This window comes from Rhopalosiphum maidis, chromosome 4, assembly GCF_003676215.2.
Source record: "Rhopalosiphum maidis isolate BTI-1 chromosome 4, ASM367621v3, whole genome shotgun sequence".
Lineage (NCBI taxonomy): Eukaryota > Metazoa > Arthropoda > Insecta > Hemiptera > Aphididae > Rhopalosiphum > Rhopalosiphum maidis.
The window spans coordinates 17,782,343-17,798,499 of NC_040880.1; the positions used below are offsets into that span (position 1 = coordinate 17,782,343).

The 16,157-nt window shown below is 27.4% G+C and overlaps 2 protein-coding genes across 2 annotated transcripts; both read right to left on the minus strand.

Moving 5' to 3' along the window:
- Positions 1-233: 233 nt before the first annotated feature.
- LOC113549837 (multidrug resistance-associated protein 4-like) lies at positions 234-11,025 on the minus strand. Its single transcript, XM_026951313.1, has 26 exons — positions 10,855-11,025; positions 10,689-10,772; positions 8,794-8,904; positions 8,578-8,712; positions 6,952-7,162; positions 6,507-6,729; positions 6,264-6,420; positions 6,055-6,193; positions 5,845-5,955; positions 4,909-5,199; positions 4,672-4,836; positions 4,464-4,585; positions 4,300-4,397; positions 4,145-4,230; positions 3,694-4,070; positions 3,346-3,626; positions 3,191-3,270; positions 2,938-3,088; positions 2,278-2,384; positions 2,056-2,179; positions 1,807-1,977; positions 1,609-1,736; positions 1,306-1,551; positions 1,003-1,175; positions 666-906; positions 234-560 (listed from the first exon to the last, which is right to left on the minus strand). Exons 1-26 carry the CDS (start codon positions 10,860-10,862, stop codon positions 516-518), a joined length of 4,065 nt encoding a protein of 1,354 aa, XP_026807114.1. The 5' UTR covers positions 10,863-11,025; the 3' UTR covers positions 234-515.
- Positions 11,026-12,165: 1,140 nt separating this feature from the next.
- Positions 12,166-14,994, minus strand: LOC113560792 (venom serine carboxypeptidase-like). Its single transcript, XM_026966859.1, has 2 exons — positions 14,227-14,994; positions 12,166-13,841 (listed from the first exon to the last, which is right to left on the minus strand). Exons 1-2 carry the CDS (start codon positions 14,966-14,968, stop codon positions 13,174-13,176), a joined length of 1,410 nt encoding a protein of 469 aa, XP_026822660.1. The 5' UTR covers positions 14,969-14,994; the 3' UTR covers positions 12,166-13,173.
- Between the last annotated feature and the right edge of the window lie 1,163 nt (positions 14,995-16,157).

Below are 16,157 nucleotides of genomic sequence, written 5' to 3' on the forward strand. Positions count from 1 at the left end.
ATGTTTGCGCTTTTTGGTTGTGTGTAAATCATATTTTGCGCTAATGGGCTACAGCCAAACAAAACGCGCTAATATTAGACCTGTTTAATAATATGTACTAATTATTATACCTAACTACCTTTTATAAATTTATATTTAATTATTTTTTAAATATTAAATTAATATAGGCCATCTGATGTTTAGAATAAATATAATACCGGTGAATTAAACCTACAAAGTTGTTATTCGTCTCTCTATATTGTTCAAATACAAGAATCCGTTAAAATATTTTCTTATTAATTTTAATATGTTGTAGGTAAGTAATAGATGCTATTCACTAGTCGACAAATTTACAATATGATTCAAGAAAAAAAATGTAATCGTTCTATAAGTTGTAATATATAAACGAGAAAATATAATTGTAATAAAAATAGTAATGAAATCAAAGTTTTACTAAAAACAACATTTTAAATAATAAAAAGTTATTAATATTTTACAACTTCTATATAATTTTTTTAAACCAATTATTCAATGATTTAATGGTTCAGAGATTTCTTTCTCGACTGAAATGTTTTGAAACTCTAAAAAACATAATGATAAATTAATTCAAATTATAAAATTATAAAGTACCATGCAGTTTATTATAAATAGAAAAATACGAGATATTGAAATATATTATGTGGCACCTCTGAAGCAACATTATGTAAAAAGTAAGCTGTATCCTTTCCCGTTTGCTCTACCATTTTGTAGAAAAATCCGTCAGTGTTTTTTAACAAACTATACGGATGGTCAAATTCAATTATTTTTCCAAAATCCATTACTAGTACTCTGTCAGAGTCCATTATGGTATTTAAACGGTGAGCAATTGTTAATACTGTGCAAAGTCTAAATTTATTCCTAATTGTATTTTGAATCAACTTATCAGTCCTGTAAATAAAAAATTTAATTTTAATTAGATACAGATAAGATAATTATAATTATTATACAATTAAATATTTTAAATAAAATTATTTTTTTTATTACAGTGGATCGACATTGGCAGTGGCCTCATCCAATATAAGAATTTTGTTGTTTTGTAGTATAGCTCTTGCCAAACAAACTAATTGACGTTGTCCGACACTGAAGTTCGAACCACTCGCAGACATTTTCGAGTTAAGACCGTCGGGCAAATCCTCTACAACGTTTTTGAGTTCAACCTACAATAATAATATATAACTGTATATGTATAGTCCATCAATAATAATTTATTGAAAATCTTTCGACCGAGTTATAATAAAACTTTATTATTTTTTTTTTTTATGTGAAATTAACTAGGAAACATTATACTTCGTCTAGAGCTTTCCAAAGAGCATGATCTGGATACTCGGCAAATGGATCTAAGTTTGTTCTCATAGTCCCAGAAAACAATACGGGTTCTTGAGGAATTATGGACAATTTAGATCTCAGGTCTTTGAGTGCCAATTCGTGTATATCCACACCGTCAATGATAATTTTACCTTCATTTAGAGCTAATCTAAACAATGCCCCGATAAACGATGATTTACCTGCACCGGTTCTACCAACAATACCTATCTAAATAAACGTAAAACAATTATTATTTACAATTTAAAACCACATTTCATCACTTACTTTTTCCATTGATTGAATTTGAATATTTAAATCTTTTAATACATAAGGTGAATTTAGACTGTAACGTAGATTAAAATCCTTAAATACAATTTTCCCCGAATAAGGCCACTCTTTATCCGGTGAATGCTCTATAACATAGATAAATAATTTTCGTGTGAAATATTTGTTAGAAATTATACAATAATTATTAAATTTTACCTTTAATAGGTTGAAGAGTATCTTCCTGTGGTAAACGTGTGTATTCTAATACTCTATCAACTGATGTCAATTGGCATAGTAGTGTTGTCGATTGTCTTACCCACCACTGGATCCTACGGAGTAATGTTATCACTTGTGTAAGAGCTAGTCCAACACTTCCTCCATAAATATCTAAAAGTATATTTATAAGTGAACTGTGAAGTGACATATTTTAAAATTATCAACAGAATCATACAACTTTTAACTTACTGTTGTCAGTTATTAAAAAGCTGAATATAATAATACATAAATAAAATAAACAAACGATATCTATCCAAAATCCAAATCCTAAATTTAAACCTGTGTACAAATGTGAAGCCGAGGAATTTAAATCCTAAATGTCAAATTAAAAATAAAATACACATCATTCGAATAATTATTATTATAGCATAAATAAAATAGAAGCTTTTTAGTATAATTTAATATAAGTACTTGATGTTTGTCAAATTCTTGTGATAAAATATCTTCTGCTTTATATGCTCTTATTGTTGTTAAACCTTGTAATGATGCATTCATATGTGCTAATACAGTGCTTCGAGCTGTTTATTTAAAAAATAAAAGCAAAATTGTTTTAAATGAAAATAATATATATTAAATTATTTTGGTTGTATTGCAAGATATTGTGTAATATTACAACCTACTTAAACAAGCTTGAATGTTTTATGGTAATATGGAGATTGAAAATGAGAAATTTTTTAGTCCTATATTTTGCATATTTTAACTTTTTAATGTTTAGAGAATTTACTTCGATTTTTATCTGAAAATTCATACGTCAAAATATAGGAGTTTACTAAAAGGTTTTGTGGACATCAAATATATTTATTATTATAAAAAAAAAAAAATGTTATTATTTGAACTATTGTTTTGTATATAATATTTATTTCTAGGAAATTATTGTCAGATCCAATAGTATTTAGGTCTATTTGTGATATTATATACTAAGATAAAAATATTGATTGAAACTTCAGACCATTTTTTATTTACTTCTGCATAGGTATTTAAAATTGTTTACTGCAATAACGAATTTTTACTTTTTAGTGCTTATAAATCATAGCTCTATAAATTTATAAATACTATAACTATAAAACTTACTAGATGCTTCTAACCTGTTGACATTTTGTGATGTACTGAAAAAATAAGCTCTAAGCTTATAAATAATAATACCAACAATAAATGATGGTATCAATAGATACATATTAGTCAATCCAATAACAATTACAGTTCCAGAAATAAATATGAAAATCTATTAAATACATAGAAATTAACAGTTAGTATTATACATTCCAAAATGTATAACTTTTCTAAATTTTAAATAATATAAGCAAAATATAGGTAAATTATTAACTTGTAAGGAATCCAAAAAAATATTAGGTAAAATTTCATCCACAGCTCCTAAGTCTTTTGAAAAGCGGTTAATTATCTTTCCTATATAAAAATAACATTTATTTAATGTAATAACATGATAATTATGTACATATTTAAAAAAAAATAATTTCTTACCCGATGAATTTGTATTAAAAAAAAACATGGTAGTTCTTATAATGGAATTGAACATACGATTGTGTAAATTAATTGAGGCTTTCATTGTAATTTTGATAAATATAGCAGACCTAATTATCACTGATATTATCAAGGCGACCATGAATAAGGCATAAATTATAACATAGTATTCATGATAATTATTTAACCATAATAATAAGTTGGTTGATTCATGTGGCTCTGATGTACTATTATCAAATGTATTTTTTGGATTATTAAATGTATATACTTCTTGATTAACCCTGAAAAGTATATCAGAAAACTTCAAAATTATTTATACGAGTACATACTTATTTAACATGATATTACCAAAAGCTAAGCCAAAAATCTCCACCGACAATCAGTGCTAGAATAACAATGCACATAAAAAACCCCCAAAAAATATTGTATGTACTCTCACAAGCAGTTATGTACGATATTAAAACATTTTTGGATTCATATTTATAAGACTGATATTCTGATTTTTCATTAGGTTTCTGAGTTAAGACTTTAAAGTTGGATGATAAAATACTTTCGTTTGAACCAGACTGAGATGAAACCAAGCGGGATTCGGCACCATCGTTGTTTATACTGTTAGTTTCACTTTCATTTTCAATAGTTGTACCTTTTAAAGGGCCAAGTACTTTCGCAAAATCAAAAATAGAGGCTTGGATATCTTGATAAGATCCTTCAATTATAATATTACCCTAAAAACAAAAATAAACATAATATAATGTTAATACACAGTAGCTTCACAGTAATTTTAATATTATATACTTACATTATCAATTAGAACGATATGATCAACTTCAGATAAATAATGTACTTGATGAGTAATAAGAATGCATGCTTTTTCTTTGAGATAGCCTGTAATCAGAAACCTGACGGTTAGTCGCGTTAAATAGAATTAAATATTTTTAAATTATATCTACTCACCTCTTATGCATTTTTCAAATAAATGCTTGCCAACTTTAACATCAACAGCTGAGAGTGGATCATCGAGTAAGTAAATATCTGCTTTTTTGTATACCGCTCTGGAAATAAAACATTTTGAATTGTTAGATGTATAGACTTTAGTTAATTTTCAAATTTATATTTGCCTAGCTAAATTAATTCTGGCTCTTTGTCCTCCACTTAAGGTTATTCCTCGTTCTCCCACTATCGTTTCATCGCCAAGTGGCAAATGTTCTAGATCGCTTTTTAGTGCACAGATATCAATAATCTATTTGAAAATCATATCGGTTAACTATATTTTAAATATCATGTTGGTATATAATTGGTATATAATGTTAATCCGTGTGTATTTACTTGTTTGAAACGTTCTTGGTCCATTGGTGATCCAAAAAGAATATTTTGTTGAATAGTCCCAGAAAATATCCATGGTTCTTGTGATGCATAAGAAATTACACCGTTTACAGAGATTTTGCCTTTTAAAACAGGCAATTCTTTTAAAATTGCTTGTATCAATGAGCTCTGTAATTATTTCTTATCGTTTTATACTATAAAATTTAGGTACAATATAATATATAGTGTTTATATACTTACCTTTCCGGCTCCTACTGGTCCAATAATTGCAACCAAACTTCCAGAATTTAATGTTAAATTAATATTTTCCAATGTATTATTAGTTTGAACATCCGCCCACTTAGCAAAAGTGTTCAAAATAACTATACCATGACTATTAACAGATTCTTTGTTGTTTTCAATGTCATTACAGTTATTTGTAATATGGTCATCAGCAATGAGTAATTGTCCAAAGACTTGTTCCACCGATTTATCATATTTCAAATAAGGTTTTTGGATTTGATGATCTTTTTCTTCGAGTAATAAATAACTCTATATAAAAATATAAATCTAATTTTAGTTTAGCTATTAGGGTGTTGATTATAGTAATTTTACAACGATGTATGTGTGTTTGTATATTATTGAATGTAAATTTAACGCACATAACACCTTATATCAGAGTGATATCCACTTATAAGTTGAACACCTTTTCATTATTGATATTACATTACAAAGTTAATTTTAAATGTTATGCAGACCTCGAACTGAAAAGGTGTTTAGGTTCCCCTACTGTTTAATAGTTTCATTTGCGATTTCTAAATGTAATTTTTATGGAAAGGGGGACGGCATAATGTTATAGGTATTTTGGTAATTCCACAAATATGTATTTAATTTTTTGTCAATGATACTGTAATGACAATTTGATTAATTGTTAATATTTTAAATTTTTATTTTCCGGGATTTATAATATTTATTGTATTTTATAATTTTTGTATTAACTATTAAGTGACAATTTGAGAAAAAAATGATGGTTTTATTAATATTAATTAAATATACATAAAATAGAAACGTAATATTATTTAATAAAAATTTAGTACTTAATAAATTTACTTTAGTACTTAAATCTACTTAATTTTTTCTTATTCAAGCATGTATTAGTATAAGTACAAGTATGAAATGTATTAGGTGTATTTATACCTGTATGCGTTTAATTGATATAATTAATTCACCTATATCCAACAAACTAATAGAAAATTTTACTGCCATAGACGTATGCAACAAATTGAAGAAACTTGTAAGGACGTAAACCTGTGAGCAAATATTAAAAATAGAATAGGTTGATAGTATATTATATACAATGTACATATGTACAAATTACAAGTACACACAACCCAAATGAGAACTTACTTTACGAAAAGATATTTTATTTCCTAATAAGACGTAAATTAAAATGGTAATAAAGATTTGAAATCTTGATTGAATTATTTTAAATGATATCCATATGAATCTAATAGATTTGGCTCCTTTAATTTGTTCAACTTCTACTCTATAATAATCTCCACATAATATAATACTTTATACCCTGAATATAAATAACATTATCAACTCATACATACTTTCTTGCATTTTCTATAAGATTTCCAAAAGGTTTTTCCCATGTGTACATTTTGATCACTTGTATTCCCGAAATAATTTCATTCATAAATCGTATTCTTTCATCAGTGTTCTTTGCTGTTTGTAAACGGAATTTGGAAATTAATTTTCCCATCCAACCTGAAATAGTTTACTGAAAAAGTAGTTTAACTATAGGTATATAACTATATGTTCATATAATTAATTATTTCATGATTTAAAAATACCTTGTAAAGGAATAAAAAAAAGAAATGTAGCTACTCCAATTAATGAGGATACACCAATTTCCTGCCACAAAAAATAAATGCCTATCATTATTTGCAGAGGACCAATCCATAAGTAATGTATGTGATGAATCACATAATCGAATCGATTTATATCACTTGATATCAAATTCATCACTTGTCCAACGGCAGTTTCACCAAATCTTTTATAACTTAAACATAATGTCTACATAAAAAAAAAAAATGAAATAATTATTCTTTTAGTAAATTAAAGTAAACAAATTGGGGAAACTCTGGAAAATAATATTCACGTTGTTCCCTACATCTAAGTACATAATACATAATTACAGTGGAAACAAAAAATAATATATATATATAAGATATTGTTGTATCAAGTATTAAAAATTAACATATTTACATATAATTTACAAAATATTTGTACGTTTACCTTTCTGTAGATTAAAGAACAGCAAGCAACTCGGACCTTAATTGTTTCGTTCATGATTTCTTCATATGTGTAATAGTAAAGGATAATTGTCATGAATATGCTGAATACTATACCTGATGAACATAGGTATGCATATTCTATATCTGTATCTTTTGAATGATAAGGATTGAAATATGCTAATAGTTCACCAATTAATATAGGTTGTGACATACTGTAATTAAGATATAAGCGTAAACAATAAATATAGATATTAAAAGACATTATATTTATGGATTTATACTAGGTATATTATTTAAATAATCATAAATATATGTAAGTATTAGTTTATCTATTGCTCAGTATAAATAAGTTAATAATTTAAAATTTAGTTTATGACAATTAATTTTTTAATGTAATGTGCATTGACAATTTATAACTTAGATAATTTATTTTTAATCATATTAACTTAACAAGTTACAATTTAATTTATAGTTGTTTATAAATAAAAAAAAGTAAAATAAAAAGTTTATTGATGAATAATGATAAATAATAAGAAATTTTATAAAGTAGTCATGTATTTAACGCTGGGCTGTACATTAGGTGACGAATGGATCACAGTTATGGATGTGTTATAATTGAATTCAATGATGTATATAGCTTATAATTGCCCTATATCATTAAGATGTGTTTTTTTTAGATAGGTATTTAAGTAATTTATTTTACTTGTAGTATTACAGTAGGTTGATGTAATTTCAAAAATATTGCATTTATTAGTATTAAATTATTATACCATAATAAATTGACTTATACAATTTAAAATGTAATAACAATTTGTTTTTGTAAATACCGTAAAAAAGTAAAAATAGACTGATAGTATATTCAAATATAATATCTTAAAATAAATTGAAAATGTCGTGTAAAATTCTAAACTCATAATAATATGAACGTATGGTATACGTAAAAATTTTAAGTAGTTATATATGTTTCTTAAATTATAACAAAATATAGTTAATATAATTTATCTTTAGTTATATAATTAAGTCCAAATTTGAGGATTACATTTTTATATAAATTAATTGCCTTCATACGTGTTATTAGATTATAGGGTGTCAAAATGAATTGCTTATAAGGAATTTTGTATCCAATTTTTAAAACTTGGATATAACCAAAAAAAAAAAATGTTTATGAATTTCTAACTGAAAATAGTTTTTGCGTTTTTTATCAATTTTGGTCTAAATTGTTACTTAAAATGCGTAAAAAACAAATTGTGTAACTATAGATTTTTGATACTTTTTCAAAAAACACACTCATCATTGATGTTTAGTCAAAAATTCATTGCTCTGATCAGGATTTAAAATGCGATTTTTGAATTTATTTCTTGCCGGTTACAATACGGCTATATTATACATGGGAATTTAGTAATAATATTATAATATTAATGCATGCTTATATAAAAATAAATATTTCTTAAACGAAAAATAATTTTTGTCATTATGATATAAAATAACATAAATTAGTGAATATTCATTACCTAATCTTAAATAATGGGAAATTATATAATAATTTACTAATATTCATAAATATGATTTTTATATAAACATATTGTCAAATATTTATTTTAATCTACAAATTGAAAAATAATCTTACTTGAAAATAATTTCGGTGATGCAAAACATTAATCCGTATAGCATTAATTTAGCACCAAACATTCGTAGCAAAGCTCTCAACAATTTTGGCTTTCGATTCATCGAATACGCATTGGCTAACTCTGATCTCCATATCCTAAAGTCAAAATTAATATTAAATTATTTTAAAGTATTGATAAAAATCAATGTGGTTGATTATAGATTATTGACAGTTTACTTTTCCAATTTATCGCCTAATGTTGATGATTTTTGGTCGTCTAATGTCGTGAACAAATCCGTTTCATTTAAATCTCTGAGTCGTCCTATCTTTAATAGGTTTGAAATCCAACTATAAATCAAATGTATAATGAAGATACTTATTGTTTTTAATTTTTATAAAAATTTAGTCTTTGACCTATAAAAATATATTTTTTTAATAAGGTTAAGAAAATAAGGGTTAAATAGACTTGGTAATGTACAGTGGCCATGCCTACTACAAATCTTATAATTTTATAATACTTTCAAATTATACATTTATAATATATGTTTGATTAATTGTGTAATTGTGTAACTGTAGATTCTAAGTAGGTTAAGGCAGAGCTTCCCAACCAAGGGGGTTCCGTACAATTATTTAAAATATATTTTCAGTCTATAGGCCATAGGGCATAGGGAAAATTGCCAAAAGTTAAATGTTCCAACACTGCTTGACTACACAATTGATTTGAGTAAAAACAAAATTATGTTTAAGTACCTATATAGATTTAATTTTCAAAAATCTCATATTTGTATATAATCAATTTGTATTTAAGTTTAAAATTATAAAAATAATTGTGAATTAATTAAAAATACATTTTGGATTAGTAATAAACTAATTTTAAAAAGATATATTGAATTTTTTTTTTAGGACATATTTTGATATTTATTTTGCATATTTGCATGCATTTTTTAGTGTTTTTAGGTCATACACATTCTAACTCTAATAATAATAATAATATAGTCATGAAATAATTGTATAAATTATATTTTTCATTAATAATAATAATCTTTAGTAATATCTATTGATAAATGTATAAAAAGTTGTTAAAATAAAAGTTAATACTTAAAATTATTATTTTAATTAAAAAATGTGTTTTTATTTAGCTAAAGATATCCAATCATAATTTACAAAAATGCTTCAAGGTATTTATGATATAATTATTGTATATATTTTATAAATTCCATAACTTTGTACTGCAATGCGCTAGATCAACTTAACAAGAAAATAAAATCGTGAATAAAAAAAAAAAGTACATACCCATTTTGTATATAATTTATTTCTTAAATAGTCTAAAATTACTCTGTATGTTTCTACTATAAATGTATCACTTTCTTCAAATCTAGTTTTTTCAATAAAATTATAAGTTCGTTTTACAAAGGTTATACATGAATATATAAATCTATTTACAAAAGTTGTATGGAACGTGATTCTCGCTGTTAAAACATGCCAGATACTAGGTGCCAGGAATATAACAATGAATATTTTTACATCACACTATAAATTTCAGATAATATGAAGGATATGAAATTAACCATGTTTTATAAGTATATAATAATATATGCATAGATTTTAAGATCTATTCATAGGAGAAATTAAAGCCAAAAAAAATTGTGGTACTATAAATTTTCCACTCTAGGCAGTTGTCTATACTCTGTCTAATTGTATTTCTAATACATATCTTATAATAGTAATGCAAATGCATTTTTTTATATTCTTTAGGAATATCCAATTAGGTATATAGATTAAAACAACGTCACCGTTCAATATCGCTTTTTATATAAAAAAAATAAATAATAATAAATGTATAATGGTAGAATGGTTCTGTGTAGTTCAATGAAGTAGGTACACTTGAAATTTAGAGTTTTCCAATTTTTTAGTAACAAATACAATATCGTTTAATAAAACATATCTATTTTTTGTTTGATCGGATCTATAAAATTACATTTGCAATTTTAAGTTGTTTTACTCCTCACCACTATAAAATATTTTTTAAAAAAATTCACCCCTATTGGTGTCTGTCATTTCCATATTTTTAACTTACAAATATATTTAAACAACACAATATACCAAAGTATTATAACATATAATGTATTTACCTATGTGTGATGATTTCAAAAAAATTTGCATTACATCTGGGGTTGTGAGTACGTTCTACTTTACTATCGGTCCTTGGTATCTCTCTGTAATAATAAAATATATAAATATATTGAGTTGGTTACTAGTTAATATAGATTTAATTTATGAATAAATGTTATAACTTACCTGTACATAATGTATATGGTATGAGTATATAATTTGTATTATAATTTGTGATGAATATTTAGTTTTAACAATATTATGTTTGATTTTTATTTATTAATCTTATATCGTATTTCTTGTGAAGGCGTTAATACTTAAAAATGATAAATATATTATTTCGATTATAATAAATCATCAATATAAACTATACATACACACCGAATATCAAGTAACTGAAATCAGAAATTCATAACACACTGATATTTCCACTACCTAATTTCAGTTTTATTTGTACATAGTTCACAATAGTATAATTCATATTATATAGTAGATATTTAATCTATAATCACTATTTTTAGTACATTCATAAAGACAGTATACAGGATGAACCAATTATTCATCTAATTTAAGACCGGCGTTAAATAATATTTATAAGAGGATCTTGAAAATGAAATTTAAGAACTAAATTTATACATAAGTATAATATAAAAAATATGTTAATTCAATGGTTAAAATTCTTAACAGCTATTTATGTAAAATAGTTGTGTATTGATGACAAACTAAAGTATTGAGCTATGATCAAGTTTAATAAAAAGTTCTTATCATAATTAAATACAACTGGTATATTTACTTTAGTACTTTACTGTAATTACTATCTATATACAGTTGTGATGAATAATAATAATCGCGAATACGAGTACACAACTTTGTAATATCTCAAATCACAACACTTGTTCTACAATATTTTTTGTATACGTATAACTTTATATTAAAGACAAACTTATAATATTAAAGTATGATAATTATCGTACAATGTGATATTATAATATAAAACTTATTTTTTATGTAGTTATAACCATTGTTTTATAATATATTTTTTTTTGTACAATTTGGCTTTGAGATTGGTTTTATTTATTAACATTTAAGAAATTGTAAAATTTCGGTCCAATAAGTTAATCCACAAATACTTGTCTGAAAGAAGTATATTTATAATTAATTTTAGTGTCATATGCACGGTTAATTTGTTTAAAGTTATTCACACTATATCAATTTTAATTTTTTTTCATTATTTCAACATCATATACATTGTTATAAGTCTTATAAATGTCTAAAGGGGTGTACTTAGATTCATTATATGCAGTGATATTTAGATTCAATTTACATTATAATAAATTGTACATTTCAATTTTTTTTTAAGAATGTAAATATTTTTTTTGGCGTTTGAATAGATTCCTATTCATTTGTACAGATTATCAAGATTTGGTATTCTTAAATTTTAGTCATTGATAATATTGTTCAAGGTATAATTATATATTACGAACAATGTTGATAGGAAAAATATCCTTAAATTTACACAGTTAAATACTACTATTCTTAAACACATATCTCTGTTATCTTTGTATACAATATACATTCTACCTTAAGTTTTCACTAAAAGTAATACCAAAATACTGTGGTGCTACGGTGAAGAACCTATATGTTTATCACACTAAAACATTTTTAATAATAACCTCTATAGTAGGTATTAAAATAAATACAAAATAAAAGCTTTTTTTTAGTTTTCTCGTAACCCACGTGATAATCTAAATTTTAGATTCTGAAATATAGACATATCATTAAATCTTGTTATTACAGCTTACAACGTTTACAGCTCGTAAATATGTATAGACTAAAATATAGAATAATTATTATTGTTTTTATGATTTTTAATCAAAGACCATCTATAACGGAGTCCGGCGTAAAGGACGGTGTCAAGTTGACTTGGTTATGTATTTAATACAGCGGTTCCTAAAGTGTGCACCGCAGCGTCTTTGCTTGGACGCCACAACACTAATCGTTATGTGGTCCGAAAAAACATTTAAAATGTTCTATTCTTTATTTTATCTAAAAAAAATGATCATCGGTTTTATTAGGGCGCCATAAGAAAAATTCAATTTCAAAGTTTGGAAATTGCTGTTTAATTTGCTAGGTATTATTACTATTATTGTTCTATGTTACTGGTTGGATAGTTAAAATTTAACTTATTTAGTTTTGTTATTTGAGATTTTACCGCCGACATCACTCATACATAATATTCTCAATAAAATAACAACATTATCCTAACCATAGTTATAATGTATACCTTGTACGATTATTTATTTTTCGTCATGGTCGTATAGTTAATATTTTTCTACTTAGCATACGTTTATACTACTGTCGGCTATAACGATCTATATCATAGGTTCGATTTGAATTAACAATATCTCGAATATGAGTTATGGTATATTATATCTGGTACATTGTACATAAAAACAACTCGTCTTTAGTATAATATTATCGTCGACGGAACCCGGTTCCTGTAAGTCAAAACGTTTTGCCAGCAGTGAACCGGTCGATGAGGTCGAGGGCCCAGACCGGCTGATCGGCTGGCACCATATGGCCAGCATCCCTCACTAAAAGCACGGTCAGCGGACCGGACGTTGTCGCGTAACCGGCCACGGTGGTCTTGTTTCCGCCTTCACATCCATTTTTCTGTTCGCGAACGCGCCAAACTGTACGTTCCGTGGTATTTCTAAATCGTTCCGCGCCTGTCCATTCAAGCGACTGAGCCATACGCATGTTGCCCCGGTGATGTAACTTGATGTCAAGCTGTCCGCTGTATAACAAAACCCGGTACCGGCCAGCATCCAACAGGCTACCCAACCATGGGGCCACTGATTGCAGTACGTTACCAAGCAAGTGCTGATAGACCACCAAATTGTTGTTCAGCGGCCGTGAGCCCACGTGCAACGCGGCCTTCACAGACGGGTTTTCCACGAACTTCATCCAATCATCCAACGACGGTGGTTTCTGGTCCAGCAGCATGTTGTAATAGTAATGCATACCGGTCAGGTTCTGAAACAGCGTCGGGTACTGATAGAATATGCCGTTCAACATCTCGTCGTATATGCGGAATGCACCTTTGTAGTCATCGGCGAGAATCTGAGCGCGAACAGCATTCTCAAATTGTTCGAATTTTCGCTTTCCGTTTTCTGTAACCATTTAAAATAACGTTAATTTATTATATTAATATATTTACCGGGAAATAACGTATATTTTCATACTTCTTTTGATTATCATATTATATAATTATCAATTATTTAAACCGTGTTAAACACCATTACACATTTATAGGTGCCTATATGTATACCACTTAAAAAAAAGTATTGACAACTGACATAGTAAGTACCTATTTTTTTTTCAATTATTTGATTAAGGTATTTAACTATTTACTAATGAAGTAAAATAAAATGTTATCACTTCATATAAATATTTATTATGTGGTTATCTCTCGGTATTTCTTTTGCAGTTTAATATCATAATGTGTTTAATTTATGAGCGCAATGCAGACAGCAAAATGTCATAGTATAAAGTTACCGTCAATCAATCCGTGTTGGTGCAAGTACTCGCCGAAGAAAAGCTGGTTGATAGGGTCAACTAGGCCGTTTCCGATTGCCAGCCCTTTTAGGTTGATCTTGACCTTAGCCCCAAGGTTGTTCTGATGAATTGTGTACGATATGGCCGGCACGTAATGACCGGCAAATGACTCACCGGTCACGTAGAAATCGTTGTTCCGGTACTCGGGAAACAGTTCAAAGAATTGTACTAAAGCGGCGTACAGGTTCCGAGCGACGGCTGTTTGGTCGGTACTGTAACCAGAATCGTCGGCAGTGTAGCTAAAGCCTGTGCCCACCGGGTTGTCCACGTAGAGCACTGAATGCGTAGTCGTCCACGCATGGTCACGCAACTTGAGTTTGACGTCATCACACTGGTACTGCACCGAAAATGGACCGTGCAAATTGAATACACCGAACATGCTGGATGCTCCTGGGCCGCCTTGTAGCCATAGCAGGACGGGTGCGTCCGCATTACCGTTGGCAGCTGGGAAGAACCAGAAGAACATATTGGAACCGTACGTTTCGTCCACGGTTAGGTAACCGGAGTAGCTCTCGATAGTCGGCTCCAGGGACGTGACGTTGCAAGCTGCCCGAGCCTCGTCGATTCGACCATTCCGTATGAGAGGAGTTAGCAGCAGGGCTCCTTCACCTTCATCTGATGTTGCCGAATAGCTGCATACGAACGTGGACAGCAGCCACAGTGACCACGCTACGGAAGTCATCGCTCGAATACGACAACTTACGTATGTATATTACTATATTAAATAAATAAATCAATAGATGCTAAGTTTGGGTACGTACGTATAACTAAATACTATGCGAATTGCATATGATGTATAATATCACTTGCAATGACTGTATTAGAATTGATCACAATACTGCGGTCGATTACTGGCTAGTATAATTACGAGTATAATTAAATGGACGATCCGCTCCAGTGGATTTCAGGTGTATTAATTTGCATTATCGCCAGTTTTCGTCTAATGGCAACCAAAAATGGAGTGAGACGGCAATGTCCATGTGCATGTTAATATCTGTATTACATTTTCCTTTATACTTCATTCTGACCATAACGCATGGGACATTACCTTATCTACTGCACCGAACTATGTCACCATAAACTCACATATAAATTTAATAGATTACTATATAATGTTTACCATAATATATGATTAGAAATGGAGTACCTACCTAATCTTTTATAATCAAAATGTAATGTGAAGAGACTAAGAAATGATCCTATAGTGTAAACGAAAAACAATAAAAATTAAGTTTTAAATGTTTTAATATAATATCCGTAAAATAAATACTTCAAATTGGCGAAAAGTATTTTGGTAATAGCATGCATAAAATATGTTTTATTATATTGAATATAACAATACCATTAATTACACTCATATAATATGGTCAAAGTTAATAAATTAATTTTTTTTTTTTTTTTAATTAAATAATGTTTTTTACAAGTTAAATCAAATATTGATAAATATCGATTTCATAATAACATTTTTGACCTATATTTTCCGTCATATCAAATATTATTATGAATAATTTAGTGTGTTCATAAATATCTAGAACCCATCAAATTATCAAGAATAATTTTTGATCAGTTTTCAAAAAAATCACATGCCGAATACCAAAAGTTATAAATATTTTGTTTTTATATTCTTTCTGCAATTCTTAGGAATAACCAACTTACAGAGCATTGTGTTACTAATAAGTAAGAATAATGTCTTGAATGAAATCTCTGAGCTTAGTTACATCAAAAAAATATTTAGTATAATATTGAAAAGTATACGTTGAAAAACATTATAATACGTAGAATAACAATATAAACGAAAGTCATTATTAGTAAAAAATGATGTTCCATACTCCATATGCACATTTTTATGCTATTCATTAGTGTTATTATTA

What these genes read in the sequence shown, in the direction of transcription:
- LOC113549837 (XM_026951313.1), bottom strand. An exon ending in TATCAATTAAACGCATACAG is followed by an intron (nt 5,200 to 5,844) that starts GTATAAATACAC and finishes ATTTTTATATAG; the next exon opens with AGTTATTTATTACTCGAAGA. An exon ending in CAACAGGTTAGAAGCATCTA is followed by an intron (nt 2,385 to 2,937) that starts GTAAGTTTTATA and finishes TTAAATAAACAG; the next exon opens with CTCGAAGCACTGTATTAGCA.
- LOC113560792 (XM_026966859.1), bottom strand. Translation starts at nt 14,968, where the DNA reads ATGACTTCCGTAGCGTGGTCACTGTGGCTGCTGTCCACGTTCGTATGC. An exon ending in CCAACACGGATTGATTGACG is followed by an intron (nt 13,842 to 14,226) that starts GTAACTTTATAC and finishes AAATGGTTACAG; the next exon opens with AAAACGGAAAGCGAAAATTC.